The sequence below is a fragment of the Otolemur garnettii genome, unplaced genomic scaffold, assembly GCF_000181295.1.
Source record: "Otolemur garnettii isolate 467f Iridium unplaced genomic scaffold, OtoGar3 scaffold00176, whole genome shotgun sequence".
Classification (NCBI taxonomy): domain Eukaryota; kingdom Metazoa; phylum Chordata; class Mammalia; order Primates; family Galagidae; genus Otolemur; species Otolemur garnettii.
The window spans coordinates 422,614-438,179 of record NW_003852571.1 but is presented as its reverse complement, the minus strand read 5'-3'; the positions used below and the strand labels follow the sequence as shown (position 1 = coordinate 438,179).

The window sequence follows — 15,566 nt, the reverse complement described above, 5'->3', positions numbered from 1 at the left end:
CAAAACAGCATGGTACTGGCACAAAAACAGAGAGGAAGATGCATGGAACAGAATAGAGAACCAAGAGATGAACCCAGCTACTTACCGCTATATGATCTTTGACAAATCAATTAAAAACATGGAGTGGGGAAAAAATTCACAATTTAACAAATGGTGCTGGACGAACTGGCTAGCGACCTGCAGAAAACTGAAACTGGACCTACATCTGTCACCACTAACTAAGATAGATTCTCATTGGATTAAAGACTTAAATTTAAGACATGAAACTATAAAAACACTATAAGAAAGTATAGGGAAAACTCTTAAAGAAATTGGCCTGGGTGAATATTTTATGAGGAGGACCCCCCAGGCAATTGAAGCAACATCAAAAATATTGTACTGGGACCTCCTCAAATTAAAAAGCTTCTGCACAGCCAAGAACACAGTAAGAAAAGCAAGCAGACAGCCCTCAGAATAGGAAAAGATATTTGCTAATTATGCTTCTGACAAAGCATAATAACCAGAATCTCTGATCTAATAACCAGAATCCACAGAGAACTCAAATGTATTAGCAAGAAGAGAACAAGTGATTCCATCTCAGGGTGGATAAGAGACTTAAAGAGAAACTTCTCCAAAGAAGACAGACGCATGGCCTACAGACATATGAAAAAATGCTCATCATCCCTAATCATCAGAGAAATGCAAATCAAAACTACTTTGAGATATTATCTAACGCCAGTAAGATTAGCCCATATCACAAAATCCCAAAATCACAGATGCTGGTGGGGATGTGGAGAAAAGGGAACACTTCTACACTGCTGGTGGAAATGCAAACTAATACGTCCCTTTTGGAAAGTCATATGGAGAACACTTAGAGATCTAAATATAGATCGGGCATTTGATCCTAGAATTCCTCTGCTAGGTATATATCAAGAAGACCAAAAATCATGCTACAATACAGATATCTGTACCAGAATGTTTATTGCAGCCCAATTCACAATCGCTAGGTCATGGACGAAGCCCAGGTGTCCATCGACCCATGAATGGATCAATAAATTGTGGTATATGTGCACCATGGAATATTATGCAGCCCTAAAGAAAGATGGAGACTTTACCTCCTTCATGTTTACGTGGATGGAGCTGGAAAATGTTCTTCTTAGCAAAGTATCTCAAGAATGGAAGAAAAAGTATCCAGTGTACTCAACCCTATTATGATACTAATTGTTAACTATCATAGGAAAGCTATAATCCAAATGGAGTCTAAGAATATCAGGAAAGGGGTGGGGGGGGGATGGGTGAAGTGAGGGTGCTTGCAGGGATCATGCCTATGATTTTTCCTAGAAGGGTACATGTGACTCTTTCTAAATGTTGAACATAAATGTCTTAACACAATTATAAGAATGATATGATGGTTATGTTCGCCAATTGGATGAAAGTATTTCAAATTGTATATGGAAACACACTATATCCCATGATAGAATTAATAAAAAAAATAAAATAAAATAGCATGTTGCTTAAGGAAAAAATAAAATAAAATTACAGTATGCTGAGTTAAATTTGAATTGCATGGAGAATACTTATATTAAAATGTCATCTTTTATCTGACATTAAAAAAATTTTATTGATAAATTAGTTCTATGCATTTAGGAGGTTTAGTGTGGCATTTTGATATATGTAAACAATGCAACATGATTAAATTAATTCCATATAAAAAATTAAAATAAAATAAAATCCACCCAATGGGCTGAAGAGCAAAATTAAACACCTCGGAAGAAAAGATCGTGAATTTGAAGATAATGTGGAAGAAGTTACGAAATTAAAGCACAGAGAGAAAAGAAATTAAGAAAAAGAATAGTCACAATAACCTATAAAACAACTTCAGAGGTTTCACACAAATGTAATTGGAGCCGAAGAGAAGTGTGACACTCAAATCCAAGAAGCTTAACAAACCCCAATTTGAAAAACATGAAGACAGTCCCAACAAATAAAAGACATTATGTGCAAGGGAACAATGGTAAGAATTATCACACTCTTCTAACCAGAAACGATGCCAGCCAAAAACAATAGGACAGTGTTATTCAAATGACTACTGAAAGGGAAAAAAAAAACGAACTATGAAGTATAATTCTGAGTCTTAAGATGAGATGTAGGTGGAAAAATATGAAGACCAAATAAAGATATTCTTAGACTACAAAACTGAAAGAATTTGGCACCAGTAGCCCTGCACTGCATGAAACATTAAAGGAGGCTCTTCAGACTAAAGGAAAATTATTCCAGATATATAGAATAAAAGCTCTTGAAATGAGATTCGCCTTTCTCCACTTCTCAATGAAGTTTTGTGAAGATGCTATGTGAGGACCTGCAGCATTTTCTTGTGACCATGAGAAGAAAAAGCCAAGAGGGTGCACTGAGAACAATGGAGGGAAAAGAGAGAACCTGAGTTGACTGTGCGTGAAGCCACATTAAACATCAATAGAGCAATGTTAAAATCTGATCCAAGAGATGGGGAGTTTTGAATTCTTCACATCTGTCGCTTTAGATGCTCACACTGTGTGCTCAGCATTATTTTTTACATTGATCATATATAACTGAAATCTAAAATCCTTAATTCTTAATTCCAAGAATCATTTATTGCACAATTTTGAGTAAAGCTACTTCTAGGGCTTCCACTGTCATAACTCTGAGCATGGGCCATGCATACACCACTATTGTGGGACACCAGAATGTTAGCCACACACAGCACACAAGGTGGATCTGGAAATGGATAGGATTCAGACTGGCGGAGATCAAAGCAGTGGGTCACTAGAGCTGGTGGACAAGACGTCTCCTCCTGCTGAGAAGAGCCAGCAAAAGACAGGAAGTTTTCCTAGTCCCTGTCTAGTGGGATTTGATCGTAACTGCAGCCTAGTGCCTGTGGTATGTTTCCCTGTTTCAAAAATGGAGTCTGGAAAGAACTTACGATGTTACTATGCCATTGCAGCATGTGGAGTGCAATTGGGTGGACCTGTGAGGAGCTATATCCTGAACTGTGAGACTCGACCAAGCACCACCCAGGAATCCACCCAGTGAGTTGTATAACTGAGTAGAGTTTTGGAATTGTTTTTCTTGGAGAAGAAAGTTCATATATTTAGATTTAAACTTTAATGTACCAGTAAGAGATTGTTCTCCATTTATTCCTCAGCATTATAGTGTGCCACATATATATGTATGTGTGTGTATGTATATGTATATATAATCATTTGAACTATCTACACGTATACTTTTATACACAGAAGAAATCAATATCTATCATGTAGAAATCTAGTGACCCTCTAGCTCTAGCTTGCAATTCCAAATAATTTTAAATAGGACATTTCTACAATTCTAAATTAAACTTACACAATGTATTTGAAAGTTTTATGCCTATCATTTATAATCCTCACAGTGCATCTTCAAGATACATCATTAGTAAATTATTAATATTTTGTGGATGAAGAAATTGAGGCTTACAGTGGTTAGATAGATAGATGGTTAGATACTGAAGGTCACGTGGGTAATAATAGAGGCAGGATTTGAGTCCATGTCTACTCTACATTACTATTCTTTCCAACTAGCCCTATAGCTTTTGATGCTATATTTAAAATCAGTATATTGAGTATAATATCTGAATCTTCATAATATCTTTTTAACCTTTAAAAATTAAACCCCTTTTTTGTTTTTGTTTTTGTTTTTGGCCATTAGGGTGGGGAAAATATGGGCAGAGGATGGAAGAGAAAGAAAAATTGGTTATTTTTAGTGCCTGGCCATCTTACCCCACAATTAGTTCTATAAGCTTCTGCAGGGTATTGACATTTGCTTAAAGAATTAAATCCTGAGGACCATATCCAGGTACCTGCAGTTAATTCCAGCTTTACACCTTCAAACACAATTTATCCTAAAGGTTGTACGCTTTCCTCTGACCCAGGACTTGCTTACAGAAACCAGTTTTCTCCTCATTCCAAGGCTACTTGCTAATTCTTCCTGGACTCTCAGCCCAGTGAAATGAGTTTGTCTCCCTGGCTATTGATAATGGCTATTGATTGGCTTCTTTTGTGTCGTGAACTTTATGAATCCTTTGCGTGGAAATTCCCCACAGGGAGCCTTAGAACCCCTGGCATCTGTCATCAACCCTCTTTCCAGGAAAACCAGTATGAGAATAGGAATGACTGAGCACCCTGTGGATTTGACAAGGCAAGAAATCCTAAGCCAAGCTTCAGCAAGCCTCCTCTCTTTTGAGTGTGGTTTCTGACCTTGTGCCTGTATTTTATACTCAAATTCTCAGACCTCTGAGAAACAGTTGCCTCTTCTGCATGATCTCCCCATACCATTTGTTCTTCCATTCAGTGGAAGAATTTATTTCAATTATTTATTGAATATTTATCCCCATTTATTTCAATTAAAGAATGTGAGGTTAAAAATGAAAAGAGCATTAAAAGATCTTTTCTCTAGAACAGTTATTTTCAACTGGTTTGCTGTGAGAGGATCTTAGGTATGCTGAGAAAAATTTTAAAGATCATTAATTAAATTATTTTTGAAAGACATTCAAAGCACAAAAAGTATATTCTTTTTTTTTTTTGATCAACATAATTTAAGTGGTCTGCAGAAGTTTAACTTATAGGTTCAAGTATGTTTGAGATTAAAAAGGTAGAAAAACACTGAGCTAGGGGATAAATTGGTCCCAAATAATAATTTTATGCCTGTTCAAAAGAATCTATTTTCTGGGCTTTATAAAAAAAAATTTAAACTTTCCTTAGACTTAGAACTCTGAGCTCTTGGGGAAAAAAAGCCCAAATTAAAAGCATGGGGCTAGGTGCAATGGCTCTCTATCAAAAATAGAGGCTCAGGTTGTTAAGGTGCCAGCCACATAACCTAAGGTGGCAGGTTCAAATCCAGCCTGGGCCGACCAAACAACAATGACGGCTGCAACCAAAAAATAGCCGTGTGAAGTGGCGGACACTTGTGGTCTCAGCTAGTTGGGAGGCTGAGACAGGAGACTCGCTTGAGCCCAGGAGTTAGATGTTGCTGTGAGCTGGATGCCATCACTCACTACCCAGGGTGATAGCTTGAGGCTCTGTTTCGGAAAAAAAAAAAAATAGAAATGTGCTGTGTGATGTTCTTTCTTGTGGGGAGAGAAGGACAGTTTGGCCACGGATGCAAGCTCGCTCCTAGAATTGTTTAAAAGCAAGAAACGACTACACACTCTTAGGTGGCATGTAGCAAAATGTCTTTATTTTCTACTTCCTTTTATTGGGAGCTAGTCGCGTACACCACATTGATCAATAATCCTAACATCCTCATTTCTTATCTTAAACTATAGAAAAGAAAGAAAGTCCAGGAATATGAGATAGTCATCATAAGATTAGCCTAAAGAAAGAAAGTCCAGGGAAAGTAAGACAACCATCTTAAGCTAGCCTCAGGCTATTCCTCTTGGAAGATCTAAAAGAACAATACATTATCTGACTTCTATTGTTAAAGTTAAAGGTTAGGATAAACAGAGGAGTAAAACCTTTCTCTTCTATGTACTCAACTAAATTTCTGAGAAACTGGCTTCATGACTGTTTTCTTATGGCTTTGGAGACCCTGAATTTATGATGGAGTATTTTACTCGACATCATTACGATGGAGTTTTTCTTTTTACTCACATCAACCTTTGAGTCATGTCTTCTGCACAGATGGGCCGTTTCAACCCTTATCTGACAGGCTGACTTGACTGCACAGTCGGGGTTACCTGTAAGAGGTTTTTACGCCTGGCTTGCAGGCCCCCACCATGTTTTCCAGGTCGCTTAGGGCCTCAACAAAAGCACATAATACTCACAAGTCTTTTCACTCAGTTCTGGAATTAAAAGAGCACATTTCATTTAATTTTTGTGGGGGTTTACCTCACAGAAATGTAAGCTGGGCATAGTGGCCCACACCTGTAGTCTCAGCTACATGGGAGTCTGAGGCAAGAAGATTTCCCGAACCCAGGAGTTTGAGGTTGCAGTGAGTTATGATGATACCATGGCACTCCAGCCAGGGCAACAGAGTGAGACTATATCTCAAAATAACTAAAAAATTAAAAAAAATTCATGGTGTCTGATGTCTCCTCTCATACCTATTAGAATAACTACTCTCAAAAAACATAAAATAACAAGATTTGGCATGGGTACAGAGAAACTGAAACACCTGTGCACTGCTGGTAGGAATGTAAAATGGTCCAACCACTATGAAAAAGAATATGGTGGTTCTTTAAGCACTAGAGGTGGTTCCTCTATTAAAAATAGAATAACTGTATATCCACTTCTGGCTATATAGCTAAAATAATTGAAAACAAGTTCTCTTTATTTTTATTTCAAACAATTTAGGGATCACAGTGGTTTTTTTTGTTACATGGATGACTTTTATCATGCTGAAGTCAGGGCTTTTCAACGTACTTACCCTAAGGCAAGCAGAAATAGCTGTATACCCATGTTCATAGCAGTGTTGTTCATGATAGTCCAAAGGTGGAAATGCCCATCAGCAGATGAATGGAAAACAAAATATGGTATATACATATAGTATATGTATATATAATGATAAAATCATATGTACACGTATATACATCTATAATGGAATATTGTTCAGCCATAAAATGGAAAATGATTCTGATACATGCTATAACAGGCCTTAAGGCCATCATGCTAGGTGAGATAGAACAATCACTAAAAGACAAACACTCTGTGATTCCAATTACATGAGCTACTTAAGTTTGTAAAGACAGAAAATAGAATGTTGGTTTCCAGGGGCTGTGAGGAGACGGAAACAGAGGGTTGTTGTTTAATGGCCATAGAATTTCCATTTGGGGAGATGAGAAAGTTCTGGAAATTAGTGGCACAACAATGTGAATGTAGTTAGTACCACTAAACTGTATATTTAAAAATGGTTAAGATGGTAAACTTTGTTAAGTGTATTTTGCCACAATTAAGAGTGTTTTAAAGGTGTGCTGTTATTTTCAGTATTACGTGTTTCTTGCAAATGGCTGTATTTCTGTGTTGCTAGAGACTGCACAGATGCAGTCTGCCATGAACCTGAAAACAAGTGGAGATTTTACAAATCTGCCAACATGTGCAAGTAGAAACAAATGCCCTGCCAATTCATAATCACCATATGTTGTCGATGTTATAAGTGCTTCAGAGGGAGACAAAGCAAAGTGCTTCATGGGGCAGGGAGAGAGATATCTATAACTAGTCACCAGCCAAGCTGAGAAGATCACCTGGACTCTTGGCAGTATGGTGGGAGAATAAACAAAATGATGTGATGAGGGACATGTCCTGTGGCTATGATGTCCTCTAGCAACACAGAGCATGGAATGAAAGTTTATGCATGGTAACATGAGTATAGTGCAGTTGCAGGATCTCGAAGGAATCATCCAGATTGCTTTGTATTTTGTTCATAATGGATATTTGAGTCTCATATTGCTTCTTAATTATTATAAACCTGGATTCTCAGTTTAAAAAACAAACTCTTATTCTTAATCATCTGCATTTATTTATTAATTTATTCCAAAGGTAAAGTTCAAGATTCTGGTTCATAGCCAGTAGAGAACAGAAATAGCTATCTACTATATATGACTTAAGATACAACTTTAGAATTTAAACTTTAAACTGGTTTTTGTTGCCTTTGTTACACTCTTGTTCTGTGTTCATATTTCCCAAACTGAGAGCACTAAAATGATGGATATTGGGGTTTGAACAGCAGCAGTGTTTCTCTAAAAACTGTAAAATATGCTGTGCATGTACAGTTTCTTACCATCCCCTTGTTTCTGTCTTTCAAAAGCAAGAACTTGGCCATCCCTAACCATGATCACCTACTATAACTTAATGGTACAACTTATTCTTACTGTATCTAATTCAATTAAATAAACTTGCATTTAAAGCCTTGCATACACTAAGCAATGCTGTAAAGACAAGATGATAAAACGTACACTTTTTTTAAAGGAATTAGAATTAAAGTGGGTAGTGCAATAAGCACGTAAACTAACAGTAGTGGAAATTCAAAATATGAATACAAATACGATTGTTGTGGAGGCATAAAGCAAATTGACTCCAATGAGAAGAAATCACAGAGAGATTTCTTAGAGATTGTGCCTGTGGAGCTAGATCTGGGTGATGTCAAGGATGTTAACAACCAGCAACAAAAAAGGGAGAGGAAAAAGAAACATGAATGAGGTGTGTGAAGAATAGGTTTTAGGGTACTGGTTTACATTAATGAGGTGTGTAGGGAATAGGTTTTAGGGTACTGGTTTACATTAATGAGGTATGGGGGAAATAGGTTTTCAGGTACTGGTTTACATTAATTAATTTTGCGGGGAATAGGTTTTATGAGGTGCATGGTGGAATAGGTTTTAGGGTACTGGTTTACATTAATGAGGTATATGGGGAATAGGCTTTTGGGTACTGGTTTACATTAGTGAGTGGAGGGAATAGGTTTTAGGGTACTGGTTCACATGAATGAGGTGTGTGGGGAATAGGTTTTTGGGTCCTGGTTTACATTAATTAGGTGTGTGGGGGATAGGTTTTCGGGTCCTGGTTTACATTAATTAGGTGTGTGGGGGATAGGTTTTCAGGTACTGGTTTACATTAATGAGTTGTGGGGGGAATAGGTTTTAGGGTACTAGTTCACAGGAAATAGGTTTTTGGGTACTGGTTTACATTAATGAGGTGTGTGGGGAATAGGTTTTAGGGTACTGGTTAACATTAATGAGGTATATGGGAAGAGGTTTTAGGGTACTGGTTTAGATTAATGAGTTATGGGGGAATAGGTTTTAGGGTACTAGTTTACATTAGCTATAAAGAATATCTGGATGCCTGTAGTCCCAGCTACTTGGAAGGCTGAGGCAAGAGAATCACTTAAGCCCAAGAGTTAGAGGTTGCTGTGAGCTATGATGCCATGGCACTCTACTAAGGGTGACATAGTGAGACTCTGTCGCCCAAAAAAGAAAGAAAGAAAGAAAAGCTGGAAGATTATGCATCAAAAATGATATAGCATTTATCTCTGGATGTTATAATTGTTTCAAAAAAAAAAAAAAAAAAAAAAGAATATCTGGATGGACAGAATGACTGAAGAAGAACAGATACACCAAAGATCAGTTGTCACAGATTAGCATAAAGGTTCAGATGAGGCCATGGTAGTAATATAATTATGCATCCTAGACAGCTGGTATCCTGGATGACACTTGCAATATTTTGGAAGGATTGAGTTACCTAGAAGGAATACATATTGTACATACTTACTGTGGGATGCATTTGGGGTTGAGAGCTGCTGCTATCCTTAATAACAGAGTCTATGAAGTTATGCCTGGTGTAGTCCTTGGGTCCTCATTGTCAAAGAGTTGGTAAAGCTCACCTGGTACCTGCACCCGTAATTCTTGATTTGGTAACCCCATGAAAGTCACAAACACTGAAAAGAACCCCAATAAGACACAGAATAGCAAGACCAAAGGGAATGAGATTTTATAGTAATCCCCAACAGTGCTGTGCAGCTCAAGTTTACATGCCTGGGAGACAGAAGAGGAGCCCATGTTTCTAAAGACCTCAGGATATTTTGCTGGGACTTGGCATTATTCTCCAGGCAGTGGTGATATAGGAAATAGGAAGGGAAAGGTGGCATACTGAACCCAGGCTTTCCGAAGGCACCTCTGGCAGTGGTTGCAATGTGGAATGCAGTGAAGCTAGAAACAAGGAGAGCACCCTTGGCGTTGTAATGGTCCAAGAAGAGAAATGAAATGTGTTCTGTGGACAGGAATGTTGGCCATAAAATAGATGGCACGGCAGACAGACCAAGTAGCAAAGCAGCAGTGTGGACCCCAAGGATCTCATATGTCTCTCCTGGTAATTAGACACCACTTGGAACTGCCTTCAGCCATCCTTTGGGAAATAGAAGAGTTTTTGAACTCTTAAGTATTTAGCTTAAGATCTTCTCCAAAATACCCTTTCTTTTCCATATACTTATATCCTCAACCCCCCACCCCAGCTCTCTTAGAATACATTAGGAAATGCACACTCAGAGGTGGTGAGTCGCTTACTAAATATGCTCACAACATTAGCAATAGGATTGGGCCTAGGGTCAGATAAACAAGGGATATTCCAAAGGAATGGGAGAGAAAATCTTTGTCTTTCTGTTTCCAAATAAGTGATAAATTGTAACACACAGCTCCATAGTTGTGTCATCATATACTTCTCAGGCAAAGAGACATTTCTATGGAGGCATTTGAGATAGTCATTTTTTAAGTGCTTTTAGTGACCAAAAAATTTTAAATATATAAGCATTTTTATTTAATCCATTTGAATGCTAGATCACTTCTAGTGAAGACATTGGAAGTCAAGTGGGTATCACCAAGATAGAATAAAGTTAATACTAACATCTAATGATATATCACTGAGTAACAAATTGTTGCTCTCATTGTGTCCAACCTCTGAACTCTCTTGCTCCAGCCTGACCCCACCACCTGCCAACATCTCACCAATTCTTTGAAATTTCTCTTGTCTTTTTATTCATCTAGCCTTTTTGGACTAACCGCCCTACCCTTCTTCCTTCTTCCCAGCTAATTTTCCCAGCACCCATCCCCTATGCTCATAGACAAAGAGGATTTCTATGAAATACTGCTGTGAAGGCAAGCTAGCATATCTCATGATCATATGATTGTAGACAGAAAGTTCCTTGAAGGCAGGTTCTGTGGTGTCTCTTTTCTTCACATTGTCATTATAAAGATGCAATCCTAGAAAATAAAAGGTTAATAAATTAAATACTATTTGGATACTGCATAGAAATGCAGTGCCAGAATGACTATGAACTCCAAATACAAATTTCTCATCCTATTTATAAGTTCTGTCTACAGTATCTAGTGTCTTACAAGAATTGAAATAGTTTAGTATTTGCATAGCTCTATTAGAAAAATATGTATTTCATATAGGGGGCAATGAGCTGCCATTGTGTAGCTTCTACTCTTTTCTTTTAGGTTCATATACTGGCAGTATAAAATGCTAAGCCTGATTCTTTAGTGTTCATGTAGAAATATGCGAAATCAGTTTGGAATCAGTGATGATATCAGTGGTGAGGGGTAAACTATCAATGGGATATGAAGTCGTTTAGAAGGTCCATAGTTCAATTTAAAAACAGCTACAGAAATTACAATTAAATTTCTCATGGAGAAAAGCAGGTATTTTGAAACTGAGAATTGATGAGGTTATTTCTAGTTTATGTGCAAGGTATAGGGGGTGTAGTGCAAGAAAGAGGAGGACTTGGCAGCTGGAGCCTAACCTAAAAGACTGTCCAACTGGTCTGATTTTACATCTAAAATCTTTCAAGTCTGTATACCAGAAATTTACATTTTAGGGCTGCTAAAACATTTGCAAAAAGTTCCCCCATTCTAAGTGGGACATAACCTTTTTCACTCTGAAATTTTTTCTTTCAAAAATTTATGTTCTAACTACAAAAGAAATCTGGACTTAAGAAAAAGAAACCTATACTAATAGCAAGTTTTAGTATAATTTATTAATTTTTATAAAATTAGAGAAAGTTAGTTTAATTTTTATTAAACTCACTTTAAAATCTGCATTCATAAATACACTAATATTGCACTTGCAGTGGGATAGAAAACATAATTGTATTGAGAGGTTTTCCAACTGAAGAATGTATAGTCATTGAAGATATTATAACTGAATGAAGAGTGTAAGATAAAAATGAAAGGCGTTCACTTATAAAAATAGAAACAAATGAGAAAAAGGTATGAAACACTTGACATGTAAAAGCTTATATGTCTTTAGTAGTCTTTTCTGAGGAAAATTACACATCAAAGTGAATTTCTAAATGAATCATATTTTACACATTTTCTCTTTAGCATAAGCAGATGCATTCTCATTATGTAGTAAAAATCAGCATAAAAGTAACTATTTCAAAATTTAACAGGTCTCATAAAGTCATTTCAAAGTAAACAATTTATTACAAAGATTTGAAAATATCAAATTGCCCATAAGCAACATTTGACAGAAATATATGTCTTACAGAAATTGTACTATATATGACTTTAATGGCTGAACTAGAGAACTATGTCCAGTTTCAATATTTGCCCAATAATATTAGCTGAGTAATGCTAAATTTAGTCAAAACCAAAGTACTTATTCATATAGCTAGACTTAGCAACATGTTACTGCATATTTGTTACTAGGGCTAATTGACAATTAAATCATAAATTTCAAATAGGTGTGAAAGGATTTAGTAATAGCTAGATTTCTTAATTGATAGATCATCTAGTATTTTCTGGTTTATGTTGACCTCAATTTTATATATATAGACACTTAGGATTTTAGGATGTATATACTATATGAATATTATATATGTCTACATATATTATTTAAATATGTAGTTATATTACAGAGGGGTAGTTGAAATATTCACAGTATGCTAGATAAGCCTAGGAATAGCTTGTGAATATATTAAAAATAAGGCATTTTTATGCTATGTTGGGTACATGTAGCTTATTGTTATTAAAGCAATTTTCTTTTTTTTTAACAGGTTATTTGGTATTAAATCAGTAATTCAAACAGACTGTTCTAGTACTTGGAAGATCATAGTAAATCCGGACCTGTCATGGTATCACTACGCCAACCCCATCCTCTTGCTAGTGATGTACTATACTCTGGCCACTCTGATTCGTATCTGGCTACAAGAACCCCTTGTAAGAATAAAAAGGTTTTCATGATCTTGTCTGCAAAGTGGCCTGGAATCTCCCTGTGATAGGATTTATTCTTACCACCTACTGATGAATCAATACTATATTCCAATGCAACTCTATGTGTTAACCATTATAGTGTTTTAAGTTCTGCCAAGAGTATTAAGTGAATATAACTACTATCAGAAGGAAGACTAGTTTCCCTTTGCTGATATTACTGTGTGCTAAGAATGACAGGTGGTGAGGAGAATGGAAGACTCATTTTTACTAAGCATTTACTAAGCACCCAGCAGTATGCTTGGTTGCTTATATATATTATCCCATTTATTTCATAAAATAATTCTAAAGAATAGGTATTGTGCACCTCTCACACATGGGAAAATGAGGTTAGAGAGGTGATTTTTTCTGAATTCACACGTTTACTGATGGTACAAATGAGATTCAAACCCATGTTTGACAACCAAACTCCGGTCTTAGAGACCATACCCCACATACACCACTATTGGTGTAGCGATCAGCATTTTCCAAATCTCCTCCAACCCTCTTAGCTTCTGAGGATGTTGGAGTTCTCTTGATGGTGTCTGTAGGCTCCTGGGTATCCAACTGAAAAAGATGGGCATTCGGATGTTCCTTCCTGCAAAATTAAAGACAACTTTATTCCCTCTGGGAACATTAACTAGGACACAGCACTACGGAGAAGAGGACCAAAGCCTATGCGGCTTTTCTCTTCCCTTTCGGTGACAAAAAACTTCAGTTTGCTTATTTCCCTTTTGTGTTACCTTTAGTTTAAGATTGCTAGTGGCTGGCTTATAAGGTTAATTGAACTTTGTGAAAGCTATTACTCCAAGAATGTTTGCATAACTGCTCTCTAGTACAGTTTAGAATACACAGGTAAGCTGTAGGTATTTAACATTAGATCATATTCTGTAATGTACGGGCTTAGTATGAATCATGGATCATTTAATATTGATGTATTTATTAATTATAAGAGAGCATTTTTGTAATTTTAAAAAGTATTAATATCTTGATTGGATCCATATATTATAAACATTCACTTTAAAAAATCATCATACTAAAGGCAAAGATGAAAAACTATCTCTTGGCCACCTAGACTGCTTAGGGAACTACTTCAGAAATCAAAGCTGTTCCTGTTATTGTCACTCTGTGTTTCAGGTGCAGGATGGGAGACCCAAGGAAGAGGACAGAGCGCTGGCTTGTAGCCCCATCCAAATAACAGCGGAGAGGAGGCGGAGCCTGTGGTATGCAACCCATTACCCCACAGATGAGAGAAAGGTAAGCCATGAAGAAAGGAATTTCCATTCTCTAATTTATTCTTCTGTTTTTGTATTTTACCTTTGAATATGAGCATTATAATGTCATATGTAAATTCAAGTTGTGCACAGTTTATAGAAACAGTTTGATTTAGGAGGGTTAATACCAGAGAGCTCCCTTTAGAGAGGGAACATAGGTTTATAGAAGAAATATAGCAGCCCCATCTGACCCTGCAAGAATACATTTTGTATTTCAGTGATTTCTACTGAAGTCTTCTAAAAAGAATGCTCTTATTTAAAAAAAAAAATGTTTTTTTTTTTCTATTTCAAACAAAAAATAACAAAGCAATTTGTTAGGACTGGAGAGTATGAGTTTCCATGCTGAAATACATTACAAAAAATAATTTCACTCTATTGGGTAGCTAGCCACAGTAGTAACTCAGTAGGCACTTAGAGAAGACACAGTCTATGTGAGTATGCTGAAGGGCCACTCGCTACTCTGAGGCCACCATGTATATTGACAAAAAAAGTCACATTTGGATAACTTGGACAACCCATAGATTTTATATATAATATATATTAATAATTCATGTGATCTTTTAACCATTTATTGACCACCTTGAACTCAACGCAGTGCTTTATTGACTTGTTAAAACTGCCAATTTGCAATATGGTAAAGACAAACAACAATCTTATAATTCTTGGACAGGGTCAGCATTTTATCTCTCAGAGTGTTTGCACATTGAGGAGTAGGCTTTCTGATTTCTTGGGTGGCAGGCAAGTTTCTGTAAGACACATAGTCCTACTGTCAATGCTGCCACCCTGTGTTGGACAGGGTTGGACAGTGAGTGAGCTTCCTTAGAGGATGACAGCACTATAGAGCAAATGTCTGGGGACTTTCACCTCCCCATTCAGATGATCTTGTGAATTTCAATAAAGGATAGATATTAATAGACAATAGCCCAGCTGTTTTCAAAGTGATGCCTGTGGACCTATAGGAATCCAGAGCCCCTTGATAGGGGTCCTTATGCTCAAAATCATTTCCATACTAATACTTAAGATCTATGCCTTGATGGTACAAAAATAAGGATGAGCAAAACTGCCGGCACTAGAGCCCAAACCGAGGTGGAGGCCCCAAAGCACAGAGAGTAGTGATTACAGATCAAGCCTTTCACTGCCAAGCTCACATAGAAAACAAAAAATAAAAGACTGGTTGCATTTGAGAAAATCCTTGATGAACTCCAAAGAGTTATTAATTTCCTTATATCAAATCTTGGCATGCACCTTTTTTAATATTGCATATGACAAAATGAGAAGGCTGCATAATGTGCCACATTCAAGTATTACAATTGTCCTGCTAAAAAGTGCAGAGCCTGGTAAAACCACTGTGAATTGAACTTGCTGTTTCCATAATAGCCACTTTTACCTGGAAGAACAGCTATGAACAGTTATTCAGATTGAGTATGTGGCAGACAATTTCTTGAATTGATCCCAACACTAGGAGGCAAATGTTGTTTGCAATGATAAAATTTCAGTGTTTGAATTAGAATGTTGGGAAACTTGTATCTACCATTGAGAGCTTGAAAACTTTTTATATTTAAGGGTTTTTT

General features: G+C 36.7%; 1 protein-coding gene across 2 annotated transcripts in view; it reads left to right on the top strand.

Moving 5' to 3' along the window:
- PIEZO2 (piezo type mechanosensitive ion channel component 2) overlaps window positions 1-15,566 on the top strand; it is a 549,391-nt gene that overhangs the window by 386,604 nt on the left and 147,221 nt on the right. For both annotated transcript variants that reach the window (XM_003800478.2, XM_023519459.1), the window contains exons 8-9: window positions 12,529-12,691; window positions 13,859-13,978. In XM_003800478.2, the coding sequence (XP_003800526.2) occupies window positions 12,529-12,691; window positions 13,859-13,978 (283 nt within the window). The remainder of the gene's footprint in view (window positions 1-12,528; window positions 12,692-13,858; window positions 13,979-15,566) is intronic.